The sequence below is a fragment of the Balaenoptera ricei genome, chromosome 10 (genome assembly GCF_028023285.1).
Source record: "Balaenoptera ricei isolate mBalRic1 chromosome 10, mBalRic1.hap2, whole genome shotgun sequence".
NCBI lineage: Eukaryota > Metazoa > Chordata > Mammalia > Artiodactyla > Balaenopteridae > Balaenoptera > Balaenoptera ricei.
In genome coordinates this window covers 91937010-91963904 of record NC_082648.1, presented here as the reverse complement: position 1 = coordinate 91963904, position 26895 = coordinate 91937010, and the positions used below count along the sequence as shown (strand labels likewise).

Sequence of the window (26895 nt, the reverse complement as noted above, 5' to 3'; positions counted from 1 at the left end):
GCCTCCACACCCAGAAAATATAAGCCACCAGGGCCAGGAAAGTAAAAGAAGAGATACTTGTGTATCTCTATACTTTGTGTATAGTGACTTTACAAAATCTCTAGATACCTTATCCGTAAAGGTTCTTTTAGTTAATCACGAGCAGCTTACATTCGTTGTTTTGTGCCAGACACCATTCAGTTGCTTACATGGTTTATCTCACTAAATCTTTGTAGTAACTCTATGAGGTATGTACTATTATAAACCCCATTTTACAGTTGAGAATATCAAGGTTCAGAGAAGTTGAGAAATTTCCCAAGGTCACACAGCTAGTAAGCAGTAAAGTCTGATTCCCAAACCCATGCTCAAAGCAATACCTTCCATGTGTGGGTCATTTTGTATTTTTTAGAACTCTTATGCATTTAATAATAACTATCACTTAGAGAAATAGATGTTTAGATAGATAGATGATAGATAGATGGCTAGACAGACATAGACAGAGATATCATTTCTAATCTCCCAATTCTGTGAGGATGGGTATAAATATTATCATCCCCATTTTACACATGAGGAAATTGAGCCCCAGAAAGATTTAAGAACTCATTCCAGGTCATGGCATCTACAAGTGCCTAAGTCAGGATTTGAACCTAGATCAGCCTGACCCCATAGTCTGTGCTTTCACTGTGCTGCCTGTAGAATTTGATCTGATTTATCTAACAACTTTGTGACTTGTGTGAGGAAAAAAAAAAGTGTGATGTAGTAGAGCCTATATCCTATTAAATGGGATTCTACAAACCTGGCCTGATTAATCAGCTTGTGGAAGTCCCTGAAAATTCTATCAGTACACAGTAGTACATCCTCTCTCTCACTCTCCTGCTTGTGTCTTTCAATGCACTTGCAAACTAGTTGTTTCCTACCTGTTTATACCTATCTTTCCATCTACCTAACCACTTCTTTATCTATCTGCTTATTTATTCTCCACCTCCCCCCCCCACCAGAACGTTCCCTTGCATCTGTCTTGTTTGTTACCATATTCTCAGTGCCTAGCACAGTGCCCTCAATAAATATTTGTGGACTAAGTGAATGAACACATGCTCATAATTAAGTGAACAGTAAACACCTGTTCCTCCTCCTCCTCTGAAGTGTACTACTTGGCATCTAAAAACCGACATCCAGATAGCTCTTCCTTCTGGGTGCTATGGGAGAGTAGCCGCGCGTTCTGGCTTGGCTGCAAAACACTTCAGAGATGTAGGAGCCGGTGTCATAGATGAAGATTACAGAGGAAACGTTGGTATTGTACTGTTTAATTCTGGCAAAGAAAAGTTTGAAGTCAAAAAGTGTGATCGAATTGCACATCTCATTTGTGAACAGATATTTTACCCAGAGATAGAGGAAGTTCAAGTTTTAGATGACACTGAAAGGGGTTCAGGAGGTTTTGCTTCCACTGGAAATAATTAAAGTTTATGCCTAGAACAGAAAATGAGAAAATGCACTTTTTTTCCTTGAAAGTAAAGACTTTGCTTAAAGTGAAATAAAGTAGTATAGAGCCCTGCAGGAGTTCAGAGGAGGAGGAGGAACTCTAATGAGCTGGAGTGGACCAGAAAGGCTTCCTGGAGAAGGCAACGAGTTTTAGGGCTTTGGTGGATGGTAGGTGTTAGGTAGAGGAGCAAGGAGAGCATTCCAGGAAGAAAAGAGACCAGAGCCAAGGCACAGAGAGCGCAGGCTGGCATCATCCAGGACTTTGAGGCAGAGCTGCCTCAGAACAGCTGGAAGCAAAGTCTGACTGTGCTTCTGTCCTGGCCACCCCAGGAAGCCCCTAACAACCTTCCCCTTCTCCTTAGGAGCTTGAATCACCCAGAGGAGTTTACTCACCTTTGTCTAGTCCCCTCTGGAGCTGGGGACCATCCTCACTAGCAAGCTTCCCCTGACACCTCCATCTGTGTATAAAATGGCCATGGCTCTGGCCCAAACCAGGTTTGGCAAGAGAAGAAGGAGAGAGGTAGAGAACCCATGTCCACAAGGGGCTCAACAAACCTGTTCTTTCTGGGGCTTCATCAACTTGAGACTATGGAGAAGTAAAAGCAGCAGGCTCTGGGCCCAGACAATCTTCCCACTCACTGGCTGTGTGGTCTCGGGCCCTCTCTGAGCCTCATCAGTCCCCTCCAGGCACATGGAGGTGGTAATTCCTGTCTCCGTGACTTCAGGATCAGTACCCACTGTCCTGAGCAGCCACCTTCTCCCCTGTCCCCTGAGTTGACAGTGGAGCACGTCAACTCCACATGTGGAATGTTAAACTTCAGTCCATCTCAGTTGTTTGCCAAACAAGCTGAGTCCCACCACAGAACACTTCTCTTTCCTTCTATGTTAGGAGGCTACTGTGTGTTTAGAGAAAACCATTCCCATAAGCTCCATGGAGGCAGGAATCTTGTCTCGTTTGACACTGCGTATGATCTCTAGCACCTAGAACAGTACCTGGCACTGAGTAGCCATGTAATACGTGTTTGCTGAATGAATGAGCAACCTCTCTAGTCCTCCTGTCACACCTGCCCTGGAACTCCCAACCTTGGATCAGTCCAGCCATGAACCTTCATCTCTTCTAAACCAAGACCACTGATCTGATGCTGCAACTACAAATGTATGGCCTCTAGCCTTAGGAGCCTCAGTTGTCTTGGCAAAGCTTTTACATCTCCCTAGTCAGCTGCCTTTCCCATCCTCATGGTGGTGTTTTCAGAACCTCACTGCACTCTGCAAGTCCCACATCCTTCCCCCCAAAAGAGGACCACGCCCCTGTCACACAGCTCACTGATGCTGGCAGAGTCACATCATCACCTCTGCCCTCACATGTGTGCACCTTGCCACACCTTTGCCCTCCCCCACACCCATCTTCCCTGTCTCAGTGCTGTCGCGTCTCCTGTTCCGAGTTCGTGTTCCCTCTGAGCTCTGGCTCTCATTTCCACCCATATCCTCTGAGACTTGGCTCCCTGTCCATTCCTTCTCACCCCTGGTCCTCAGTGCTGCTTCTCCACTGGCATCTTTCCAACGCTGCAGCATGTTCAAATCTCACTCCGATTTGCAAAGAATAAATATGTCTTTGTGAAGCCTGTGTGCCTCTCCTACCCTGCATTTCCAGCCAAAGTTCTTCAAAGAAGAGCCTGCAGTTGCTGTCTCCACTCACTCTCCAGCTTCCTAAATCAGCTCCCACCACTCCCCGAAACTTCCTCTGGCAAAGATCGTTCATGCCTTCCAGATAGACAAACCTGATAAAGTCCTAAGCCCCTTGTTTTGCTCCTTGGCCATTTGTCATGGTTGCCCTGTCTCCTGGAATGCAGTTCTACCTCGTCTTCTGGAACACCACTCTCACCCACCTTTCCTCCTTCCTCTCCAGCCAGACTTTCTTCACCTCCTTTGCATTCCCCTCTTCCACCCTTCTGTCCGGGTGCCCTGAGGTCCCATCCTTGTCCCACCCTTTCTCACTGTAGGTGACTCCTCAGGCCTGCGCTGTCCTATTTGGTGGCCACCAGCCACACATGCCTGCTGAGTCCTTGACATGTGGCTCCATTGAGCTGGGCTGTGAGTGTAAATATACATCAATTTCAAAGACTTAGGGTACAAAGAAGAGAACCTATCTCATTCATAATTTTTATAAAGATTACACATGGAAATGATAAATATTTTTAGACATTGAGTTAAATAAAACATGTTCTTAATTGCATCTTTTTTTATTTTGACCTTTTTTAATGTGGTTACTAGAAAATTTAGAATTACACATGTGGCTCTAGGGACAGCAGTGCCTTAGACAATCGCGTCCACTCCTGTGGTCTCACCTGAATCAGGGTGACACCCAAACTAATTCAGCGTAGTGATAAGGCGTGAGCTCCGCTGTCTGGGTTTGAACCACAGTTCTGCCACTTACTAGCTGGGTGGTCTTGGGCTTAGAGCAATGCCCGGCGCGTGCAAGGCACTGGACAGAAGCCATTCTTGTAGACAGGCAGCCGTGCACGGTAGTCCCAGCTGGGAGCTCTGAAACCAGACTGTGGGTCGGCACCCTTCTCCTTTGCTCACCAGCTGTGTGACCTTGGAGCTACTCCGCCCTCCCTGGGCCTCACCGCAGCATGGCCAGAGTCCCAGTGTAGAGGGCTCCCGGCAGTGGCCGCCGTGTGGTCAGCACGCAGCGCATGGTTCTCCGGCTGGGCTCCCTGGACCCCACATCCACCACGAGCATTCCCTGCATTTCCCTGCCTTTCTCTTCCCTCTGCCGCAGGTCAGTTCTGCACCACTTTTGGTCTAAGCTACAGCAGTCACTGCCTGAATGTTCGCCAGGGCTCCTGGCTGGCCCCTCCCATCCATTTTCCACAGTGTCTGCTGAACTGGGGTCCTAAAACCCAGAACTGCTACATCCCTCCTCTGCTTAAAACCCAGCAGTAGCTCCACATTATCCATGAATAAAGCCTGCAAGATCCCCCGGCATCCACCAAACCCTCTGGGGTCCTCTCTCAGCACTGGCCTCCGCACACCCAGGGCTCCTCACACCCACTCCCTCTCCAGTCCCCAAACGTGCCAGATGGTTTCACGCTCCTCTGCCTTTCCCTCCCTCTTTTATCTTCCATGATCATCCCACACCGTGTCAGCCTCTTCAACACTAGACTCAGCTTAAGTTCAAGAGTTCCCTGAACTTCTCCCCAAGCCCTCAGTGGATGTGACCCCGACTTTGTGCCTGCACTGTGCCTGTGCAGAATTCTGCCACCCCATCGGAACCCTAGGTGCACTTTCAGCTACATGCCTGACTCCCCTTACAGACCGTGAGCATCTTAGGAACAGTGATGGTGGTGATGATTTATTGAGAGCGTGCTATGTGCCAGCACCGCCTGAGGACTGGACACAGGTTAACTTACCCCTCTTACCTAGAGCGCCTGAGTTGGGTACTAATTACCACTTTACAGTTGAGGGAGCTGGGAGATAGAGGTCAAGTAACCCCCTTTTGGCATTTGGTGATCCAGAGTTCAAAGCCAGCCTGTCTGGCTTCAGAGACCACACTCTTAACCTCGATTTACATTTTTAAATTAACGTATAATTGACACATAACATTGTGTAAGTTTAAGGTGTACAACATGTTGATTTGATACATTTATGTATTGCAATATGATTACCACCTTAGCGTAACTAAAACCTCCATCCCATCACATAATTATCATTTCTTTTTTGTGGTAAGAATGTTTACAGTCTACTCTCTTAGCAACTTCGAAATATATAATACAGTATTGTTGACTATAGTCACTTCACTGTGCATCAGATACCCAGAACTTATTCATCTTCTAGTTGCATATTTACACCCTTTAACAATATCTCCCCGATTCCCCCCAACTCCCCCAGCCCCTGTAACCACCATTCTACAATCTGTTTCTATCAGATTGGCTTTTTTTAGATCCCACATATAAATGAGATCACACAGTATTTGTCTTTCTCTGCCTGATTTGTCTCTCTTAGCATAATGCCCTCAGTGTCCATCCATGTTGTCGCAAATGGCAGGATGTCCTTCTTTCTCGTGGCTCAATTACACACACACACACATACACACACACACACACACACACACACACACACACACACCCCGTAAATTTTTTTATCCATTCATACACTGACAGACACAGGCTGTTTCCATATCTTAGCTATTGTGGACAATGCTGCCCTTGATTTACTTGTATAACCTAAGCTGGCATGGTTAATTTTGAAGCCAGGAGTTCAGAGAGGGAAGGTTGCTTGCCCGAGGTCACCCAGTGAGGTCCCTTCCCAGCCTCCTGGCTCTCAGTGTTCTTTTTCTTGGTTTTGGTTGGTCATGTGCCCCTGCCATGAAAGCCCAGGCTGATGGCCCCGATGGGAAGGAGGGACCCTGGGCAGCTCGCAGGCAGACGTGGCCCGAAGCAGTGAAATGTTCACAGAGAGGTGGAAATAATAAGCCTGGCTGAGGGAGCATCTGCTTTGTTTGCTTGGCTTAGTGTGTTTTCGTTACAGCGATCTGGAATCTGATCCGGCTAGGAGGCTCTGAGGCTCCCTTTATTCTCCTGTTGGGCAGAAAAGAGAGTGGGGTGGAGCAGCTTAGCCAAGAAGTGCTGACAGGGAGGCAGAGCCGGTCAAGTCCAGGGTCGAGACACTCCCTGTGAAAGCCCAGACAAACGGGGTGCTAGGCAGGGACATGGGGGAGGCGGGCTCACAATCAGGGCCTGTCACGTAGAGGGCGATCATTTCACGGTGAGTCAAAACCCTCCAAGTCGACCAAGATGGTGCCTTGCCTGAAGGTCGAGTTCTCAGACCCCAGAGAGGAGATTTACTAAGCATGGCTTTCAGGCAAGTAAAAAGCAGACCTTAATGAGCTCTGCAAGGAGCCTGCTGCCCTCTGTTCAGCCCACAAAGCCAGGAGGTCATGCAAGGAAGGTGGGAAAGGGCAGGAGAGAGGTTCCAGTTGGGTCAAGGGGAGATTCCGGCAACTTTTATAAAACCACTAGCAATGGTGCTATTTGCTATTCATTGTGGAAGGTCTCTTATGAGGAACCACTGAATGAATGCCTTTTGAAATTAAATGTTAGGGGGTTGTCTCTTCAACACAACTGGGGTACTTCTCTTTGTCAGATAATAGAATCACTGGGTCTGGGATTGGAAGAAGCATTAAAGGTCATCGACCAGCCTCATGCTTGACTTTGCTCCTACAATACCCTTTTCCAACCACTCAGCCATGTTGCAGGCTCTGCGGGAGTTGCCGGGGTGTAGTAATAGTAAGGAATTTGAAAAATCAAGTGCGTTAGTACAAATAAAGGTATTAAAGACTGTGGCTTAAGTGTGCAGGCAAATGGCTTCTCAAAACCAAACCCCAGAATTAGCAGATTTGCCCATCAAACTCAGACATCGCTGGGCTGCCTCAGGCTTCCCCATGTTGGGCCTGACTCAAAACACTTACAATCTGGGAAGCAGAGCAGATTACATGCTGTTTGTGGGAAAGACAGCTCCCAAAGAGAAAGGAGAGGAGAATGGGCTGGGCTCCTACGTGTGCCCCATTTCTCCTTCAGACCCTCTGATCTGAATCTGTCACTCCCTTTGAGGAGGAGTGAATGACAGGGGCAGATGGGCCAGCAGTGTCACTCCTGCCACATGGAAGGAAACTGCAGGAGTTTGGAAATAAGAGAGTTCCCTGATAGCTTTCCCCCAACCTAAAGGTACTCTGCTGCTGCTGAAGAAAAGGACCCCGTGCCCCCAGGTCCCTTCGGAGGGAAAAATTGTGCCTCAGACAAGAGCCTCAACAAGAACACCTTCCTGCAGACACACCCATGGGCCAGCAAAGCAGGTTTAGACAGCCAGTAGCAAGTAAATGAATCGACCCAGAAAGTAACAGAAAATTCCACCTCAAACTGGCTTAAACACTCTGAAAGCCTGGGGATTAGTGTCTCAGTGTCACCGAGGTCCTAGGCTCATTCCGTCTCTGCTGGCTGACCTCAGGCCCAGCTTCATTCTTGGGCAGCTTCCTCTGTCCTACCCTGGCTGCTAGTGGCATTCTGGGTTATATGCTTCGTGCCTCCCTGTTCACATCCATCATGGAGTGAGATGTTCTCTTCTGCCTCATTGAGACAGTTTATTCATGCATGAGTCCAGCCCTGGGCCATTGAGAGAAGCGTGCTGTGTTCTGATTGACTGAATATAATCAGGATTCACCTCTTGTATGGGGAGTAGCTTCAGTTCCCCCTGAAACCCATGGTTGGGTGGAGATGGGTAGGTACCTAAACAAAATTGGGGTTCTATTAGGCTGGAGGAAGCGGGGAATCGATACTGAGTAGACTCTGAGATGGGGACTTGCTACACGATGCGCATTGGGGTCTGCACTTGGGAACACTGCCTTGGGAAGTGAGGGAGGCAGGATTAGGCAGAAGGAGAAGTTGAACTGCAGTGCAGTTACAATAGGGACCTCAGCTGACTCCATAAGGAGTCCCAGAGCTGAGATGGCCCTTCAGAATTGTCCCAAATCATGGCAAGGGACTGGGCCGTTGAACTCCTGCCGCAGTCAGTCATTGGATGTGGGCTGTCCTAGGAATGTGGTGTAAACTTGGGCAAGGCATCTCGCCTTAGCTGAGGGTGGTTCCTGGGGAGAAACTCAGCCATGAGCCCTCAGCAGCCACCACCCCAGGCAGCTCGGGGAACAGGTGCCTCTGTCCTTAAGGGGGGATCCGGGTGGCACACCACAGGATTCACTGCAGAAGGCAGGAACCGTCTTAGAGTATCTGTCTCTGCTGAGAACCCAAGGTGGACTCTGGGGTGACATGGCAGTCCTTCCCATGATGCCCTGCTCTGAACACCCCCAGCTTCCCCTGAGCAGCCACAGGAGGGAACTGAACATGAAGGCACTTTGTAAACCAGGCAAGAAGAAAGGAAGGGAGGAGAGAGGGGGAGAGAATAGGAGGGAAGGACCTAGACTCACCTTGCGGAAGAGAAGAGGGCTGAAGAGCAATCGAGTGGCCCCTGAATGACCACCCAGATCCATTCTCCTGCACAGAAAAGTCCAGAGTTCTGGGAAGCCTCAGCCCACTTGGTTCCTTAACAGGATGGTGTCACAGAGAGAGCTGTGGTTCTCCTCCTGCCTCCGTGGCTGTGCCTTTGTCCTCTCTGCTGCTTCCCTCTAATCTCCCCAACCTCTACACTCTGGCACGTGAGGCTCAGTCTTCTGACCCCTCCTCTAGCTCCTCCCCGTCCATAGGCTATTTCATTCAATTCCATGGCTTTCTGAACCATCTATACATCCCTGACTCTTGAATTTAAATCTCCAGGGGAGCCCTCCCTTCTGAACCCCAGACTTGTATGACCAAATGTCCACCAGGACCTCGGAGAATGGACACAACTGAGCACTTAGTTTTCCCCCCAAACCTGCTCTTTCCACAGCCTTTCCCGTTTGGGGAGGAGGCAAGGGGGAGAGGGGACCCATCCTGCCAGTTGCTCCAACCAAAAGCCCTGAGCTCATGTTTCACTCCTGCATTTCTCTCACATCCCACGTCCTACCCATCAGCAAATCCTTTCAGCTCTACCTTCAAAATATTTCTAGAATCTGCCGCCCTGGTTCAAGCCACTGATGTCTCCTACCCGTGTTGTTAAAGTAGGCTTCCAACTGGTCTCCCTGCTTTTTAGCCCTTGCTTTAGTCTTCTCACAGCAAAGGAATCCTTTTAAATTTTAAGTCAGATTGTGTCATTTCCCTGCCCCAACCCTCCCTGGCTCGCCCCAGCATCAGAGTAAAAGCTGAAATCCTCCCAATGGCTCTGGACCCCGCATAACTTGTGCCCCTGCCCCACCGCTCTGATCTGCATCCACACCAGCCTCCCTGCTGCTCGTCAAACACACTCAGCAATCCAAGGTCAACCTCAGGCCTTGGCATTCATCCTTCCCCTCCTAAGGTGGGCCCATCACTCGTTCCTTCACTTCCTCCAAGTCTCTGCTCGATGCCATCTTATTAGGGAGAACTCCAACAACCTCGATATGAAATCACATCCCCACCTTAACCCCTGTAAGCCCCACCCCCTTAGCCTAATTTATCTCCCCCATAATGTTCATCTCTACCTAATATGTCATATATTTATTTGTTTACTAACTTCTCAACTCCATCAGTGTATCCCTGGTGCCCACGACAGTGCCTGGCTTATAGCAGGGGCTCAATATTTATTGAATGAATGGCTGGGCTTTGGAGTCAGACAGACTTTGGTTGGAATCTCAGCACTTCCACATGCCAGCTCTGGGTCCTGCAGCCAATTACATAACCTTGCTGGGCCACAGTCTTTTCATGTGTGAAATAGGGAAATAATAGTTCTTACTACATAGGATTGTTACGAAGGCTATGTGAATTAATATACAGCTGTTAGAATGGCACCTGACTCATGAAAAGTACTCATTAAGAGTAGCTGTCATGGTCCATCCTTATTGTTATTACAGTCATTGTTATTATTTATTCACCAGATGAGTCACGTGGTCTCAGCCCGGTGCCCCACCCCAGCCCCCAACCTCTTCTCTCCACCCAGAGGTGGAGTGCGTGATTCAGGTGGTGGCAGCCTGCCCTGTGAGTCGGCTCTGAGCCTCAGCCATGCCGGGGTCCCTGGCATAGGCTGCCTTGGCCAAGGGGCTCTTGGGTTGAGTCATCAGGGCCACGATTCAAGCTGGGGGACACCTCAGCTGTGGAGTTTGGCTGGCAGAGTTTGTCCTCCCCAGGTCCTTCCAGGAAGAGACTGGGCACCTGCCCCATTGTGCTCTCAGGAACTACCCTTTGCCAACTCAAGTCCTTCTGTCAGTAGAGTTTGCAAAAAGCCAGGCGAGGATATGGGGTGCGGGGGGGAGGAAAAAGATAGGAAGGAGAAGAGTTGCCTCGATCCTTTGCTTTCAAAGCAGGGCAATGTCATGAACAGATCATGGGGTTCTGAACTCACCAGACCAGATCTGAGTCTCTATCCCTCCACTTACTAGCTGGGAGACCTTGGACATGTCCTTCGCTTCTCTGAGCCTCATCTGTGAAATGGGGAGGATAACATCTCCCTCTCAAGGATACCAGGAGGATTGACTGAGTGGTCATGTTGTCTTCAAGTCCCAACTCTTTCACAAAGCCTTCTCAGATCTGCCCTATATGGTCTCTGAGTTTCCGTGACTTTTGTAAAAGTGGAGGAGGAATTCCCTATCTCCCCATTTCCCCTACCTCCCACAGGAAAGGGAGGGACCAATCTAATACATCCTTCCTTTATTCATTCAACAGCTCTTTTTTTTAATGAATTTATTATTTTATTTATTCATTTATTTATTTTTGGCTGTGTTGGTTCTTCATTGCTGCGTGCAGGCTTTGTCTAGTTGCAGTGAGCGGGGGCTTCTCATTGCGGTGGCTTCTCTTGTTGCGGAGCACAGGCTCTAGGCGCGCGGGCTTCAGTAGTTGTGGCACGTGGACTCAGTAGTTGTGGCTCGTGGGCTCTGGAGCACAGGCTCAGTAGTTGCGGCACACGGGCTTAGTTGCTCCGTAGCATGTGGGATCTTCCCGGACCAGGGCTCAAACCCGTGTCCCCTGCATTGGCAGGAGGATTCTTAACCACTGCGCCACCAGGGAAGTCCCCATTCAACATCTCTTTATTGAGCACCTACTGCGTGCCAGGTGCTGTGCTAGCGCTGGAAATCATGGGCTAGTGGGAGAAGCAGATAGGGTATAAATGAGCAAAGAAATACAGTTGTAAACTTTACTCAGTACTAGGCCAGAGAAGAACAGGTTGTTAAAAGACAAAAACATGGCAGAGCTGTTGGAGGAACTTCTGAGGTGGTGACACATGAGCAAAGCCTTGAGGAATGAGAATGAGTTGGCCATGCAAGGACAAGAGTGAAGAACCCTGCAGAAAGAGAACAGCACATGCAAAAGCCCAGAGGCAGGAAAGAGCTGGGGTAGTTGAGGAAGTGCCTGTGTCACAACCGCATGCAGGGAGCCTGAGGGGAGGCTGGGAAAGGGGCCGGGCCCACATGGGTCCCACCTCCTGATGTCCTTTGTCTCAGGGATCAGCCTTGCACGGCCTGTTCCCACTGCCTCAAAACAGTTGCCTCGTTAATTTTTTCCAGCTTTATACTTGTTTACAGAGACAGGGCTCGGGTGGGTACATCATGACTGGAAGCACTTAGGGTTGTTTGTGAAGATTAAATGAGATACTATAGGTGAACTGTGTAGTACAGTTCCTGGCACATAGTTAGTGCTCAATAAGAAATAGATATCTTAAAAGAATACATGTGAAAATAATGAGATACATATAAAGCCCCGCGCCAACACCCACTTCAAACTGTTTCTTTGTGATTTAAAAGAGAAGAGAAGCTTTGGATTTAAATTCATCCTCTTCTTCATAATCATGACAAAGAAAGTTGGAGTAGAATCCGTCACCTCATCTGGGAAACCTTCCCTGGCACCCACCCCCGGGTGCATCAGGGTCCCTGTGCTGCACACCTGGCCTCTGTCGCAGCATCCATCACGCTCTGTTGAATTGCCTGTCCGTGTACCTGTCTCTCCCATGGACCATTAACTCCTCAATGGCAGGGCCTGTGCCTTGATTATCTGTTTAATACAGCACTTAGACAACATTTTATTTTATTTCAGATACGTTCAAGGACTAGTCCAAATAGTCTCCTTACACTCGTTAACTAACCCACATTTGAGCTAAGAGCCTGGTCCTGATGAATCAATCTAGAACAGAATTTACATCATTTTAAAAAGCGCAATATCCTTGTAATTTTCCTAAAATAGGGACTGGTTTAAAGCACTGACGGGTTTATTGGATATCCCGCCCCCATGGGTTTCTCAGACCTACGTTTCACATAAAGAGCAGACAGGCTGTTCGCCAGGGGTGTTGCATCAGAGGCTTGTGTCATTCACTGCTGGGGGGAGGGCGCCAAAAGTAGTAACATTAGGCCTACAGTTCCCAAACCCTGCACCCAACGCCCTAGGGCAGCAGAGTATATTTTAATTTTCAAGGGAAACACAGCAGTTCTGGGCAACGGTCAGACACCATGCAAATTACTAGTCGAGGTGGTTCACAGTTTCAACATTAGATCACAACATGTTCCTTTCGATGACATCACATCTTTGCAAAACTGGGTTTTGGGCGGTAGTTGTGCTAAAAGGCAAGTGCTCTGTGAAAATCAGTGTGGAACAGGAAATGCGGGTGAAGCACCCTCTCTGATTCTAAGGTTCGGGAATTTGTGCAGTGCCCAGCAAGCACACACATCCCATTTGTAAGTAATTGTAGTTATTTAAGAATGAAATAAAAATATTATGTGCATTGTTTATTTCAGTTACTAAGTTGTTAGAACATAAATATTTATTAAGCTGTTTAGCTCTAACTACTTAACAAATGAAGCTGCTTAGTACTTCTTTTGGCCTTGGAATGCCGTGAAATCATTCCTGAGATGGGCATCGTAAATCCAGAAAGTTTCAGAATTTCTGCATTGGCTTCTTTGAAACTCACATTTACCTCTTTTAAGCTTTTTTTTTTTTTTTTTAATGAAATGGCAATCCTCTTTTTTTTTTTTTTTTTTTAACTTATTTATTTTTGGCTGTGTTGGGTCTTCGTTTCTGTGCGAGGGCTTTCTATAGTTGCGGTGAGCGGGGGCCACTCTTCATCGCGGTGCGCGGGCCTCTCACTATCGCGGCCTCTCTTGTTGCGGAGCACAGGCTCCAGACGCGCAGGCTCAGTAGTTGTGGCTCACGGGCCCAACCGCTCTGGGGCATGTGGGATCTTCCCAGACCAGGGCTCGAACCCGTGTCCCCTGCATTGGCAGGCAGACTCTCAACCACTGCGCCACCAGGGAAGCCCTCTCTTTTAAGCTTTTGATGCAGAGCTCAGGAAAGATTCTGAGCTAAACTCTGTAAGCATAGCCTGATGTTAATGATGTAAGCACAGAACCTACACTTAGTCCTGCCTTGAGAGTCTAGGTGCGGCAAGACTGGAAAACATTTACTGGGAGGGAAAACAGAGATTTAACTCTTCCCCTTCACTCCATCTAATTAGCTTCTTAATGAGCATAGACCACTTTGTAATGAGCTGGAAGCACGCCTTCCTGTTATAAAAACAGAAAAACAAGCATCCATTTGTGTGCCAGAGTTACGGTTTCATTATCTCGAACTAGGAGCGGCCTGAATATCCAGCTGGCTCAACCAGCTAATTATTGCCAGAAAGAGACCACAGAGCAAGTGTTCTGAAGCTACAGTTATTATTTTTGGTAGACCCCCTCGTAGCTTTTAGCTTATTCGTAGATAACCTGGTTCAGTAAATTGCCTCAAATAGTTATCTTTGAAAAAAACAAGCTTGTCCCAGCCATCACACCAGATGGAGCGTGCTCCAGAGTGGGCCTTCTGTGGGAACTTGAGGGAGATGGACGTGGCTGGGGTGAGCCGCCGGTCACACTTGCCCGGAATGTTTTCTAGGCCATTGAAATAGGGCGATGGACTTCAACGGCTCAAGTCTATCAAGTTTAATTCCAAACCTTCTTCTAGGAAGGATCTTGACCCCATTCCCAGTGTTCACCTTTAAGAGGAAGTGGGATTGCCCTTCCTCAAGCATGAATCCCTGTTAGCCCTCAGCTGCCGCAAAAAGATGTCAAGGCTCAGTTTTCTGCTAATGCTTGTGAGTGAGTCTCTTTTCCACCAGCAGCCTCAGCCCAAGGGCTACTGCACCTCCTTTTCCCTTTGCCTAGATTCTCTTTACCCAGCTATTCCCATGACTGGCCCCTTCATTTATTCTTTCAGCAAATATTTATTGAGCATCTGCTGTGTGCGAAACACTATGCTGGGTGTCAAGGGTATAAAAAGGAACGATAATAATAGTTAACATTTATTGAATACCTGTAATGAACAAAGGGTTCTTCTAAACTATTTACATGTATCTCATTTAATGCTCAACAACAATCCAAGTCATCCACATTTGATCAGGAGTAGTTTCTTTATATTAACAAGTTACCCACATTTTGCTGATAAGGAAAGTGAGACACAGAGAAGCTAAGTAAATTCCCCAAGGTCAAGCAGCTAATAAGTGATGGAGCTGGGATTTGAGCTTGCATTCTTCAACACTCTTGTTATATTGTCTCCTAGCAAGACACAGGAGGCTCTGGTTTTATTTGGCTTACATTTTAATGGAGGAGAGAGACAATAGCACATTAGCAAATAAGCAATTTCAGATAGTCAAAGATGGTGAGAAAAAATAGTGATAATTCAGTACAGACTTCCCAGGAAGGAGTAGCTACTTGATATCAGGTAGTTGGAAAAGCCTCTGAGGGGTCATCTGGCCTGAGACCTGAAGAAACCAGCCATGGGAAGGTATTCAGGAAAATTATTCCACCAGCGGGAATAGCAAGTACAAAAGCAGTAAGTCAGGGACAAGTTTGGCTGAGTGCAAAAGAGAGATGACCAGGAACCAGATCATATAAGCTTTTCAACCTGGGCTGCACGCATTTGCCTGGGAAGCTTCCAAAAATACTGATGACTTGGCCCACGCCCAGAGAGTCTGAGGAAATCAGTCTGAGGTTTGGCTTAGGCAAGAGGAATTTTAAAAGAGATGATTGCAGCAGTCCAAAGAGGGATGATGTGGCCTGGACCAAGATGATGGCAGTGGAGATGCCGCTCTCCTTCTAGCCGCTGCTCTCTCCACACAACCCACCTGTGGCCACAGGAAGCACGTACATCCTTAGCCTGGACAAACCAAAGGCAGGATGCTTACCTGCAGATGGCCTGGGAAGGCTTCAGCACCAGACACATATCAGTCTTGCTGGGTGTCCCACTGAAGCTCCTACCAGACGTAGCACAAGGGAGGAGTGGTAGGCTGGCATAAACTTTTCCTAAGAAATCACCGTCTCTAATCTCCAGCAACCCAACCTTGTAATATCAACATGGGTGAATCTACCAGTTCTTGGCCATAGTGGTCTCTGTCACAGATCACTTTGGGAGGTGACATCTTTGTCTTCTTGCTGCAGCTCTAGTTGAGACAATGCATTCATCAGGGTTGTCCAAAGAAACAGAAGCAATAAGAAGTGTATACATAGATAGATAGATTTATTTTAAGGAATTGGCTCATGTGACTAATTTGTCTTCTAAAGTACAATTCAGTGGCTTCCTCAAGGAGGAACCATCACCACTGTATAATTCCAAAGCATTTTCCTCACCCCATATCCTTTAGCAGTCACTCCCCATTCCCCTTTTACCTCAGCTCCTGGCAACTACGCATCTACTTTCTGTCTCTGTGGATCACCAGCTTATACTAAAGCAAATCCCAGATACCACATCATTTCCTCTGTAAATATTTCAGTATGGGGACTTCCCTGGTGGTCCAGTGGTTAAGAATCCGCCTTCCAATGCAGGGGACGCGGGTTCGATCCCTGGTCAGGGAACTAAGATCCCACATACTGTGGGGCAACTAAGCCCGTGCGCCACAACTACTGAGCCTGCACTCTAGAGCCCGTGCACCACAACTAGAGAGAGGCCCACACACCACGAGGAGCCCACATGCCACAACTAAGACCTGATGCAGCCAAATAAATAAATAAACAAATATTTTTTAAAAAATATTTCAGTATGAATTTCTAATACATAAGGACTTCTTTTTTAACATAGCCAAATACTATTATTACACCTAAAAGTTTGGTGATAATTCTTTAATATCTAATAAATAGTCAGTATTCGATAGTCCTATGTTAATTGATTTTCTTTCATTGTATCCAAATAAAGCCTTCGTATTTCACACGGTTGGTATGACGGAAGTCTCTTTTTTTTTTTTTTTTTTTACGGAAGTCTCTTTTGATCTGTAACAGTTCCCTTCCTTCTGTTTTGTTTTTCTTGTCATTTATTTGTTGGAAGGGAAAAAAAAGGTCATTTTCCTGCAGAATTTCCTACCTTCTGAATTCAGCTGATTACAGCTCTGTGGCGTTCTTCCAATATCTGCATTTCTTATAACCTGGTGGGTGAATATAGAGACTTGGTCTGATTCAAGTTCTAGGTTTTGGCAAGAATATTTCATAGGTGGTAGTGAGTGTTTCTCTTGCATATCTGTAGATGTAATCATGTCTGACTATCTCTCTTTTAGGATTTAAGACTGATCTGTGAGTTCAGGTGTTGTCTGCCTGATATACGCATTAGGGAGTTCTCCATCAGTCTTTCCCAATGGTCTTTGGCATTGAGCATTGTTGCCTAGATCTGTTGTTGCAGTAACATAATTGTTGCAGAAGGCTGAAATTCTCATTCTCTTACTTCTTCTGCATTTATTAGCTGGCACTCATCTAAAAAGAAGAACTTTTCCTCATCAATTTGGATGACTATACAGGAGATAGCTTTGGCACTGGATGAATAATTGCATAAATAACTGTAAAAAAGAAAGCATTGATTGATGGTTCAAGGTCAGCAAAGAATCTCAACAACTATCTAATTAAAGATAAACAACTTTGGTTGAGCACCTACTAGGTGCCAGGCGCTATGCTAGGTAGGTCCTTTGACATTCATTATAATTCCATTTAAAAATCATAATAATCCTGTAAGGTAATTGTTATAATCACCTTTAATAGGTAAGGAAACTAAAGCTCAGAGAAGTAACTTAGGTAAGATCAAAGAGCTGGATTACATGTATAGGAAGAGTGCACCAAAATCTTGAATGACATAGAGCTGAGAGGGAGAGTTAACAGGTCAGACGACAGAATCAATATTGGATTCCAACCAAGACTGGAAAAGGTAGACATAAATTCCTACTTGGGGATTTAAACCACTCAAGTCCAAGCTTGGAGAGATGTGGATTCTCAGGATCTTGTGTTTAAAAATGATCTAGAGACATTAGCTTAGAATAAGCTCCACATGGATCTTAGAAATGCTAATATTTTATTTAGCTACGTTAATAGGAGCAAGATAATTAATAGGCACAAAGCTCCATTTGGATAAGAATCATAAATCTTGTTCTCTATTGCATCCCCAGCCCCCAGCATAGTATCTGGAAAAATGATCAGTTAGTCTCTGAATATAATGGGCACTCAATACATATTTGTAAATACTTACATGTATTTATTCAATCATAAAACAAATTTACTGAGCGCCTATTTTTCCCTGCTGTTATAGGTGCTTGAAATACAACAGTGCTCTTGCAGAGCTTATATTCCAGTGGAATGGTAGGGAAGAAAGACAACAAACAAATAAATAGATAAGGAAGCGGTGGTGGAAATGCTATGGAGAAAAATTAAGCAGGGTAATGTGAATGAGGAGTGCTGGGTGGGAGGAATAACCTCACACATGGTGGTCAGAGAAGGCAGCTCTGAGAAGGTGAGGCTGGAGGAGAGACCTGAATGAAGTGAGGCTGTGAGCCATGCAAGCAAGGAACAGCAAGTGCAAAGGCCCTGAGGCAGGATTAGGCCAGATGTGTTCCAGATAGAGTGAGGTGACAGTCTTATCCAATTTCAGCTGGTAGAACCACATCTGGAGTATGTGTGTAATTTTGGACACCACATAGTTTAAGAGAGTATCAAAGGGGAGCATTTTAAGGTAGTAAAGAGTCTGGAACCAGCTCATATTGGGATGGGTTAAAGAAAAGAGTGACTTAGGCACAGCTGGGTGGCTCTCATCCAATGGATGAAAAGCAGACACAAGGCAGAGGGCCGAGATGTACCCTGCATGATCAACCATTGGAACCATTCGTTCACTCTTGGTCTAATATACAGTAGAACAAGTTCCCTAAGATGGTATGAGCTGCCTTGCCCAGTAGTGAGCTCCCTGTTGTTAGAGGTGTTCAAGCAAATAGTGCACAGTCTTCCAAGGCTGTGGAAGATGACTTGCCCTCCCCAGCTGGGATTTGGAGTAGGAGACCTCTGAGATGAATCCCACTGAGGAGATTCGGAATTGTCCCCTGACTCCTCTCTCCAGTTCCTCTCCCTCTGTTTTCACTCTCCCTCTTCACTCACCCTGCTGATGGAGCACAGGTGTGCACACACACACTCACCCACTCACTCACACCGGGGAGGTAAAGCAGTTCAAAAAGCTGGAGAGGAGGAAAGTGTGAGAAACTGAACAGGGAAACAGTGAGGGAAAGGAGGTAGGAGAGATGGGGGGCAGGGTGAGGACGGCATGGAAGGGAAGCAGGAAGAAGGAGACAGGCACTGAGAAGGGGTCAGGGAAAGCGGAGGGAGGTAGAGAAGTAGGGGAAAAGGAGAGATGGAGAAAGACGGGAGAAGTAAGAGGTGACAAAGGAAAACACAGAGGGTACGGGACAAAGAGGAGGAAGATGATACTAAAATTAAGAGGAAAAGGATGGGAGAAGGCAGTGGATGTGGGAGAGAGGAAGGATGGGGCCCAGGAGGAGGAGAGGGAGGGAAGGCGAGGAAGGCTGAGGAAGGAGGACAGAAGAGACAGGGGGCGTAGAGGGGACAGGGAGGTAGCGTGAGGGTGTGAGACTTCAGAGTCAAGGAGCTCGTGTGGCACCCTGGCACGGGTCCCCAGAGCAGGAAATGGGTAATCTTGAATCACAGCTCATTTCAAGCTTCCTGTTTTCAGCTTGTCTCTGTGAACAGTTGGAGGGGTTTCCAGCTAGTAACTCCCTCCCCAGGCCAGCAGCCGTTCCACCATCCCCATGGCTAGCCATCCTCAATACCTTCTCACCCCACCTCCCTTTATGGCCTGAGCACCAGCCCAGAGTCCCCTCCAGCACCACCCAGCAGGCCACCGGCTCCATTCTCCAGGGTCCCTGACTTCACCAGGTTCTCAAGGCTCACAATGCAAGCTGTAAACCTCTTACAAGTACTGGGCTCACGCTAACCGATTGCACCACTGGCGCTACACTAGGAAGCTGTAAACCTCTGAGTGTGGAATCCAGCCTGAGCATTTACAGAAAAATTCACCTTATAAAACATGTTTCCCTGAAACACATTTTCTTTGCCTTTTTCCAAGCACCCTTATTTTTCCTTCCATCCTCTTGCCTCCTCCCAAGTTACAAGCAGATCTTTATCCAGGCTTCTTAAAATCAATCCAGCAAACACGTCTGGAGGATCTGCAACACGCCAGGCACCGGTGTTACAACTGGGGCCGAGACATGTTGTCTGTCCTTAGGAAGCTCGCAGTCTAATGGGGAGACAGACGTGTGGAGCCAGTGGGAGAGCCGGGGTTTATGGGGCTCAGACATCACACAATTTGAGAACAAAATTACTAGCCCATGTATGAGAAACCTGGGTTACCTGCTCAGTCCTGAAGAGGGCAGGATGAGCTCCCCACCCCAAACAACCCGACTACTCTAGGAGAGGAAGGGCTCACAAAAGGAGGTTGGGATGACCACTAATGAATTAATAATTAAACCCCTACATCTATACTTTCTCTCTTTGCTCTCTTTTGTCTATCCTGTGAATAAATGAATGCATGCATGATGCATTCAACAAATATTTACTTAAGGATAAAGTTCGGCTGCTGTAACAAAGACCTAAGGTGGCTTAAACAAGCTAGGACCTTCTCTCTCACCTAACAGGCTCCTTGCATCCTGTTGATCATCCCTGCCCGGGGTGTTGCCCTTCAGACGCAAGGTCTTCAGTGGAGCCCACTGCAACCAGCAGGACAAGGAAAGGACGAAGTGAAAAGCATCCCCCCACACAAACTTCCCTTATAAGGCAGACCCGGAAGTTCAGGCCCCACTTCTGCTCACATCTCATTGACCAAAACATGATCACATGACTCCACACAGGTGCCAGGGAGACGCGGAAGTGTAATATTTATTCTGGACGGTCATGCGCCCCCAGACCACGGTGCTTCACTGCTATAGAAGAAGAGAATGGATGTTGTGGACAACCAGAAATCTCTGAGACAGCCTGCAGTGTATGCTGTTCTGACTAGGAAACCAGAAGGAGCTCTGGTCCTTTCCAGATCCACCCAGTGACAAAAAATGAATTAGACAAGCTGTCCCTGCAAGCTCTCACCCCCATTCTTTCATTTCGGTAACTCTCTGTTTACCGGATCCCAAATGTTGGCTGAGAATGAAACATTATGACCACCCAAGGGGCAGTTGAAGGAAGAGGAAGCAATATAGACTTTGAAGAAGTTGCCAGGAAAAAAAGGGAAGAAAATAGTGGCATGAAAACCAAATTCTGAAAAGTTCAGTGGCTTCAGATACCATAGAGTGCCAAAGCAGGATAGGGAGCAAAGGGAGCTCTATTGTTTTTGCCAATGAGGAGGTCAAAGGTGACCTTTGACAAATCAGTTTCGGTGGAGTGGTGGGGAATAACATCCAGAGAGAGCTGGTTTAGGAGTGAGTGGGAAACGAGGATGTAGAGACAGAGAGAGCAGTGGTAACTGAGGTATTGAAAAGCAGGAACAATTTGAGATTAGTGGATCCATGATCATGTTAATCCAAAGGATAAAGAATCAATAAAGAGCAAGAGATGAAAACTACATGGCAGAAATATAGTTTGGCTGCTTTAACAAAGACCAAAATAACCGTAGCGTAAACAAGATTAAGGTTTACTTCGCTCTCATGTAGGAGTCTGAGCATACACAGTCAAGGGCTGACTGGGGACTCCACGGTGTTGGAAATCCAGGTTTCTTCCACCTCATTAGTCAGCCATCTTCAACATGCAGCTTCCATCTTGTGGTCCAAGAAGGCTGCTCCAGCTCCCACCATCATGTAAACATCCCAGTCAGGTAGAAGAAGGGAGAAGGAAAGGGAGGGTTCCCTTCGTCTTAAAGGCACCACCCAGAGGTTGCTCGCATCACATCTACTCACAGTTTCACTGGCCAGAATTAGAGACTTGACCACATCTACCTGTAAGGAGACTGGAACAAAATAATCTTTAGCTGAGAGACCAGATGCCCAGGTAAAACTTAAGGGTCCTATTACTGAGGGAGGAGGGAACTGCAGGCAGTCAGAGCCTTAGAGGACCTAGAACAAAGGGTAGTTTCGGCCTCCGGTGGGAGGAGGCACCCTGCCACTGAGGCTGGGTTGCACAAAGAGCCAAGAAGAGAGAAAGTTTGCCAAGCCTCCCTCCCCATCGCTGTTTACGATCTGTTGGGTGGGACCGCAGGCATGCACTTGTAGATACCCTGAGATTGTTCAAAGAACAGCTGTGCTTTTGGAGTCCTGAGTTTCATTCCCAGCTCTGTGCTTAGCTGCTATATGGCCTTGGCCAAGGAGAAAAATCTCCGTTTCCACATCTGTTAAGTGGCCATAATAATGGCCACCCTGCCTGCCTCACAATCCTGTTTCGGGTCCCAAAGGAGAGCTGTGAAGATGCCATGTAAGTTGTGAAGTTGGGGCAGACGTGGGTGGGCATCATCATGGAGGGAGGGAGTGGTCAGGGCACTGCTGAGCCTGAAGGGTGGGCCGAAAAGGACTAGAAGAGGCTGTAAGGACAGGACCACCTCCCACACAGGCTGCTCAGCACCCACCCAGCCCCCCAGTGGATCTGGCCTCTGCCCACTGCTGGCCCAGCTTCAGAACCCCTCTGCTGTCCGAGTGAGGATGACAGGGGAGGGAACACCCATCCAGCTGTCCACAGGTGCTGGGAGTCAGCCTCTGTTATCTCTTGAGATCGCTATCACAGAGCCTTGGCCTCAGCCCCTGCACTTGGCCTTGGAAGCTCTCCTAAGACCTCTCCTTGACCCCAGGACACCACCGCATGTTCCTGGCCTCAGCGCAGTAAACAGTGTGAGCGAGTTTCTCCCCAAGGCCTTTGGACTAGCAGAGCTAGCCATGTCCAGTGCGTGCACACTCCCACACACACACACATGCACACACGGACTGCACACACAAAAACACCACACACCCCGCACAACACACGTGCAAACACCACACATATACATCACAAAATATACATTCCACCCACATACCCCACACACCCCACACACCCCACACACACGTCCTCCACAAACTTCACACACACAACCCATATGCACACACCCTGCCCATGCACACCACATGCACATACACAAATACATACTCTCTTCTTTCTAACTGGTCTCTCTCTATCCCACATCACACCCCTCCATCCAACCCTCTACACAGCTGCTTGAGTGATTTTTCTAAAACACAAATTAGGCTACTTTCTTGTTTAAACTCTTCTCCGTCAAGTGGCTTTCCAGAGTCTTCAGGCTAGCATCCTAGCCCCTACCAGAGCTGTTGAGGCCCTCCATGGTCTATTCCCTGAAGACCCTCTTCAGGCCTCCCCCCCACCCTCCTGCCCCCTTGGCCAGTCCAAACTACTGGCCCATCCCCCCTCCCTACTGGCTCCTCCTGCCTCTACCTTATCCATCCTCCATCCTCTCCAGAGAATGCACCTGCTCCATAGTCCATGTGAGAATCGCGTTCATTCTTCCAAACCCTGTTCAGAGCCCACCCCTTCTATAAAGATTCCCTTGACTCCCCAAGTGGAATGCTGCCTTTCTCTTCCACAGGAAGTGGTGGGGTGACTTGTTTCCTTAGGTCTGCCTCCCCTGCCAGGCAGGCGACCTTCTCAAGGTTACTATATACAGTGCAGCCCTGGGTCCCAGCACTGGGTAGGTGCCCAGTGAACGCTGGGTGTGTGGTACTCAACCCCTCATCCTCCCACACAGATCAAAGTAGAAAACCAGCATGACTACCAGGACATCACCAGCATGGTGGCTATGGCCAAAACCTATGCCACCACCGAGGCCTTCATCGACTCCAAGTACGACATCCGCATCCAGAAAATTGGATCCAACTACAAAGCTTACATGTGAGTCCCTGGGCAGGGGCTGGGGAGCTGGGAGGAAGGGTAGGAGCAGAGTGTGAGAAGAATGGAGATTAAAGATACATGTCACGCCCTGTCTTCTCTGCCCCAGAGCAGAGACCACATAGGGACACCATTATTCTCCCTTTCTGTCTCCTTTACAGCCCTCCTTCTCTGGTTAGTACAGCGGAAGGCTGATGTTCCATCATGGCTTATCCCAGGGTAGAAATCTGTCTACCCAAATGAAGCCTGTTTCCCCCAGAGAAAGAAAGACTGTTGGCCTGTTTCCAAGTATATACCCGATGTATGTCATAGGAGACATACGTGGAAGAGAGACTTAGGGACAAATCAAGGAAGGCCTTGAATGCCTCGCTGAGGGTTGTGAATTTTCTTCTCTTGCCTTCTGAGCAGAAAAGTGTCGTGATCTGACCTGTATTTGTAGAAAGATGGCTCTGGGGCTATGGGCTGCAAAAGGGTTTCTCTGAGATAAATACGTTCAGGTAGGAGATTACATCGGGTTTCTTCAGCTGCAATTAGTAAAAACCATACCTGACTAATTTGGTGGAGTTTTTTTTAAAGGGAATTTATTAGATGAATGATCAGAACTAACTAACAAAACCCGAAATTATCAATTTCAGAAATATTAGGGTCCAGGGCAGCCCCAAGAATCTGGGTAGCCAGAAGTAATATACAGTCTTTGCGGCACCCCGTTAGAAAGTGAATCTGCCCTAATCATTTTCAGGGCTTAACTCAAGATCATGATTCCGTGGAAACAGTGCTGATTAATCCAACTGTGGTCACATGCTTATTAGTTAGAGGAAGGTAGATGAGCAGTATGAAGAGTCCCACCAAGATAGCATGCAATATGGGCAGGGTCATTATCCAGTGGAAATAGAGACTGTGTGACTAAAAGAAAAGGGATGAATGCCAGAAAATCCAACACACATTCATCCCAGGGGTGGTTCAGGCAAAGGATGACTCACGCTGGAGCTGCGGTTACAAGGATGAGTGGGAGTTCTTGACCAGGTGGAGGGCTTGGTGTTTAGAGAGGTCTTATCTGCCCCAGGTGCTCTCTGTCTCACTTTGGAATATTGTTGTTTCCACTTGGAATGATGAGACCCCAGAGAGGCAACAGGTGCCTGGTTTCCAAGCACATACGGCACACTGATTGCATGGTGCCATCTTTGAGGACTGCAACAGCTGACTCTGGACGGTTAGAAAGTCCTTTGCTTCTGTGTGGTGGAGCTGTGCTCTAGATCAGGGTCAGCAAACCACAGCCCACAGGCCAAATCCAGCTTCCACCTGTCTCAGTAAATAAGGTTTTATTGATCACAGCCATACATATCCACTTCTGTATTATCTAGGGTTGCTTTTGCACTGCCTGGATTGCCTAGACCGGGAGTCTACAAACTTCTTCTGTAAATGGCCAGATGGTAATTTTAGGCTTTGCAAGTCACACAGTCTCTGTTGCAACCACTCCACTCTGCCATTGCCTGGGAAACTGGAGAAAATGCAGTCAGTTGACCTATAAGGAAATATGCCCAGGAAAGGGATGGAGCCAAGAAATACTTCTGGCCAGTCTTGCCAATCGCTCTCTTCCACCCATGAGCCAGGCCAGACCTGTCACTGCTCTCAGAGGCCCTCAGGGTGATAAGATCACCTCCCCCTGCCACCCCCAACCTCTCTGAGTTGGAGAATATTCCAGGGCATGGTCCAGTGCATTCCTGAGGCCTCCACCATCCCTCATGATATCATTTCCCTCCTCTCCTCATTGTTAGCGTTTCCACTGGACATTGACAACACCTTGTCCCAATTTCTCTTCTTGAGGATTACCTCATTGCTGCATTCTTTATGCTGAGCCTTTCTGCCCCGACAGCTCCAATTTGTCATTAGTTATGGTGTTTCCTGGACCCTGGGTTGGCCCACATCCGAGGGAGAGTGTTGATGTCACACCTCGGTGTAGAACGCCCTCTCTGCCCATGACCGTTCAGCGTCCTTTCTGGCCCACTTTCTGCCCTGCACTTGGGCCTTTGTGCTTGTTGCCACTGGGTGTCATTGTTTCTAAGTCCTCTCAGCAGACAGAGCTGGGAAATAAATATGTGTATCTTAACCTGTGTATACACACGTCTGTAAATATATATATATATATATATATATACACACACACACACACACACACACACACACACACACATATCCATCTATAGCTAAAGCTAAACAGAGTTCATACTGATGTGTCAGACTTTCATCCAGTACCACATGATTCATTTTAGCCTTCCCAGATTGCTTATCTGTAACTTCCCACTCCAACAGGGAAAAAAACCTGACTCCCACCATCCCCCACCCATGTACTTCTTTGTTCATCCACAGAATATGTGTACAGTTGCAGAACTGTCAAGCCGTAGTCCCATGAGAAACAACTTTACCAACTATGGTACAGGACTTACATACAGTTTCTTTTGTACTTAGTCATACAGTCTCCACTAATTTCCAAAGTTACTTAGGCAGCACCTTTCCACTCACCCCCGCCCCTTGATCAAGGGGGTCAGCTTCATACGTGTGTCATAAACATAGATTCTGTTGTCACAGTCTACATCCCATCCTACATTCTAGCAGCTGCATCACATTTGGGCCAATCACCTCTTTTCCCCAAACCTGTGATGGGCTCTGCCATGAAGAGTCATGGTTAAGAGCACGGAGTTTCTCAGATATGGTTTGGTGGCTTCTGCCACTCAGTGGGAATGATAATAATAATAAGTCCATCTCATTAGGTTGTGTGAGACTGAAATAAGCCAGTGCTTATAAAGCTTTTAGACCCATGTCTAAACCCATGTCCAGACATAGAAAGCACTCACTAAATATCAGCTCTCACTATCATTATCTTCTTGGAAGGAGACCAATCTGGCTTGTGTTCCTGCTGCTTCTGGCATTAGAATGCTTTTTTTTTCTTGTCTATGCTCACTGAAAAGTAATAGTAGCACCCATTGTACTAAGAGATTTATGGGAATCTTTCCTTTAATCCACACAATGCCCTATAAGCATGGTACTAAAATTATTCCCATTTACCAATGAGAAAATAGACTCAGAGATGTTGTCCATGGTTATACAGCTAGAAAATGCTAGAACCAAGATTCAAACTCGCATCCATCTGACTCAAGTCAGTTCTTACCTTCCCTTGTTACTGTGCAGATCCCACTCTATTGAATCCTACTCATCCTCCCAGGCACATCTCAATCGCTACCTTCTGGGGTTCATATTAAGTGACTGGTTTCTCCTTTGCTTCCCCGGAGTGCTTCATGCCTCATGTGTACTGCTAACCCTACCATGCCTATGTTCTGGTTTTAGGCTGGTCTACCCTTTAAGGTAGTGAGCAACTCGAGGAAGGGGTCATCTCTGCACACTCAGATTAGTCCTGTACCCAGGACATAGGGAGGCCTGGTGATTGTTTGCCAAATTGAATTGAATTGTATTGAGCTGAACTAACCTTAATTGACATGAAGCTTATCAATGTCACTGCTATGCTTAGTCATTATGTCTCCTATTGGCCACCATCTATTCTCAGCATCTGCTGTGCTCAGATACATTTTATTTTCTCTTTTAGAAAGACATTTTATAGCAATTCCTCTCCTGGTTCACCCTTAAACCTCAATCACATGCCTTCCCTTGGTCATGAAACAAATTGCTTTACCTCTGCCACTTTG

General features: G+C 47.3%; 1 protein-coding gene across 2 annotated transcripts in view; it reads left to right on the top strand.

Annotated features, from left to right (window-relative positions):
* Window positions 1-26895, top strand: part of SYN3 (synapsin III) — a 447953-nt gene that overhangs the window by 400047 nt on the left and 21011 nt on the right. For both annotated transcript variants that reach the window (XR_009505225.1, XM_059934822.1), the window contains exon 8: window positions 23058-23200. Coding sequence is in view for 1 of the 2 variants with exons in the window: in XM_059934822.1 (XP_059790805.1) it covers window positions 23058-23200 (143 nt within the window). In the remaining variant the exon portion in view is untranslated. The remainder of the gene's footprint in view (window positions 1-23057; window positions 23201-26895) is intronic.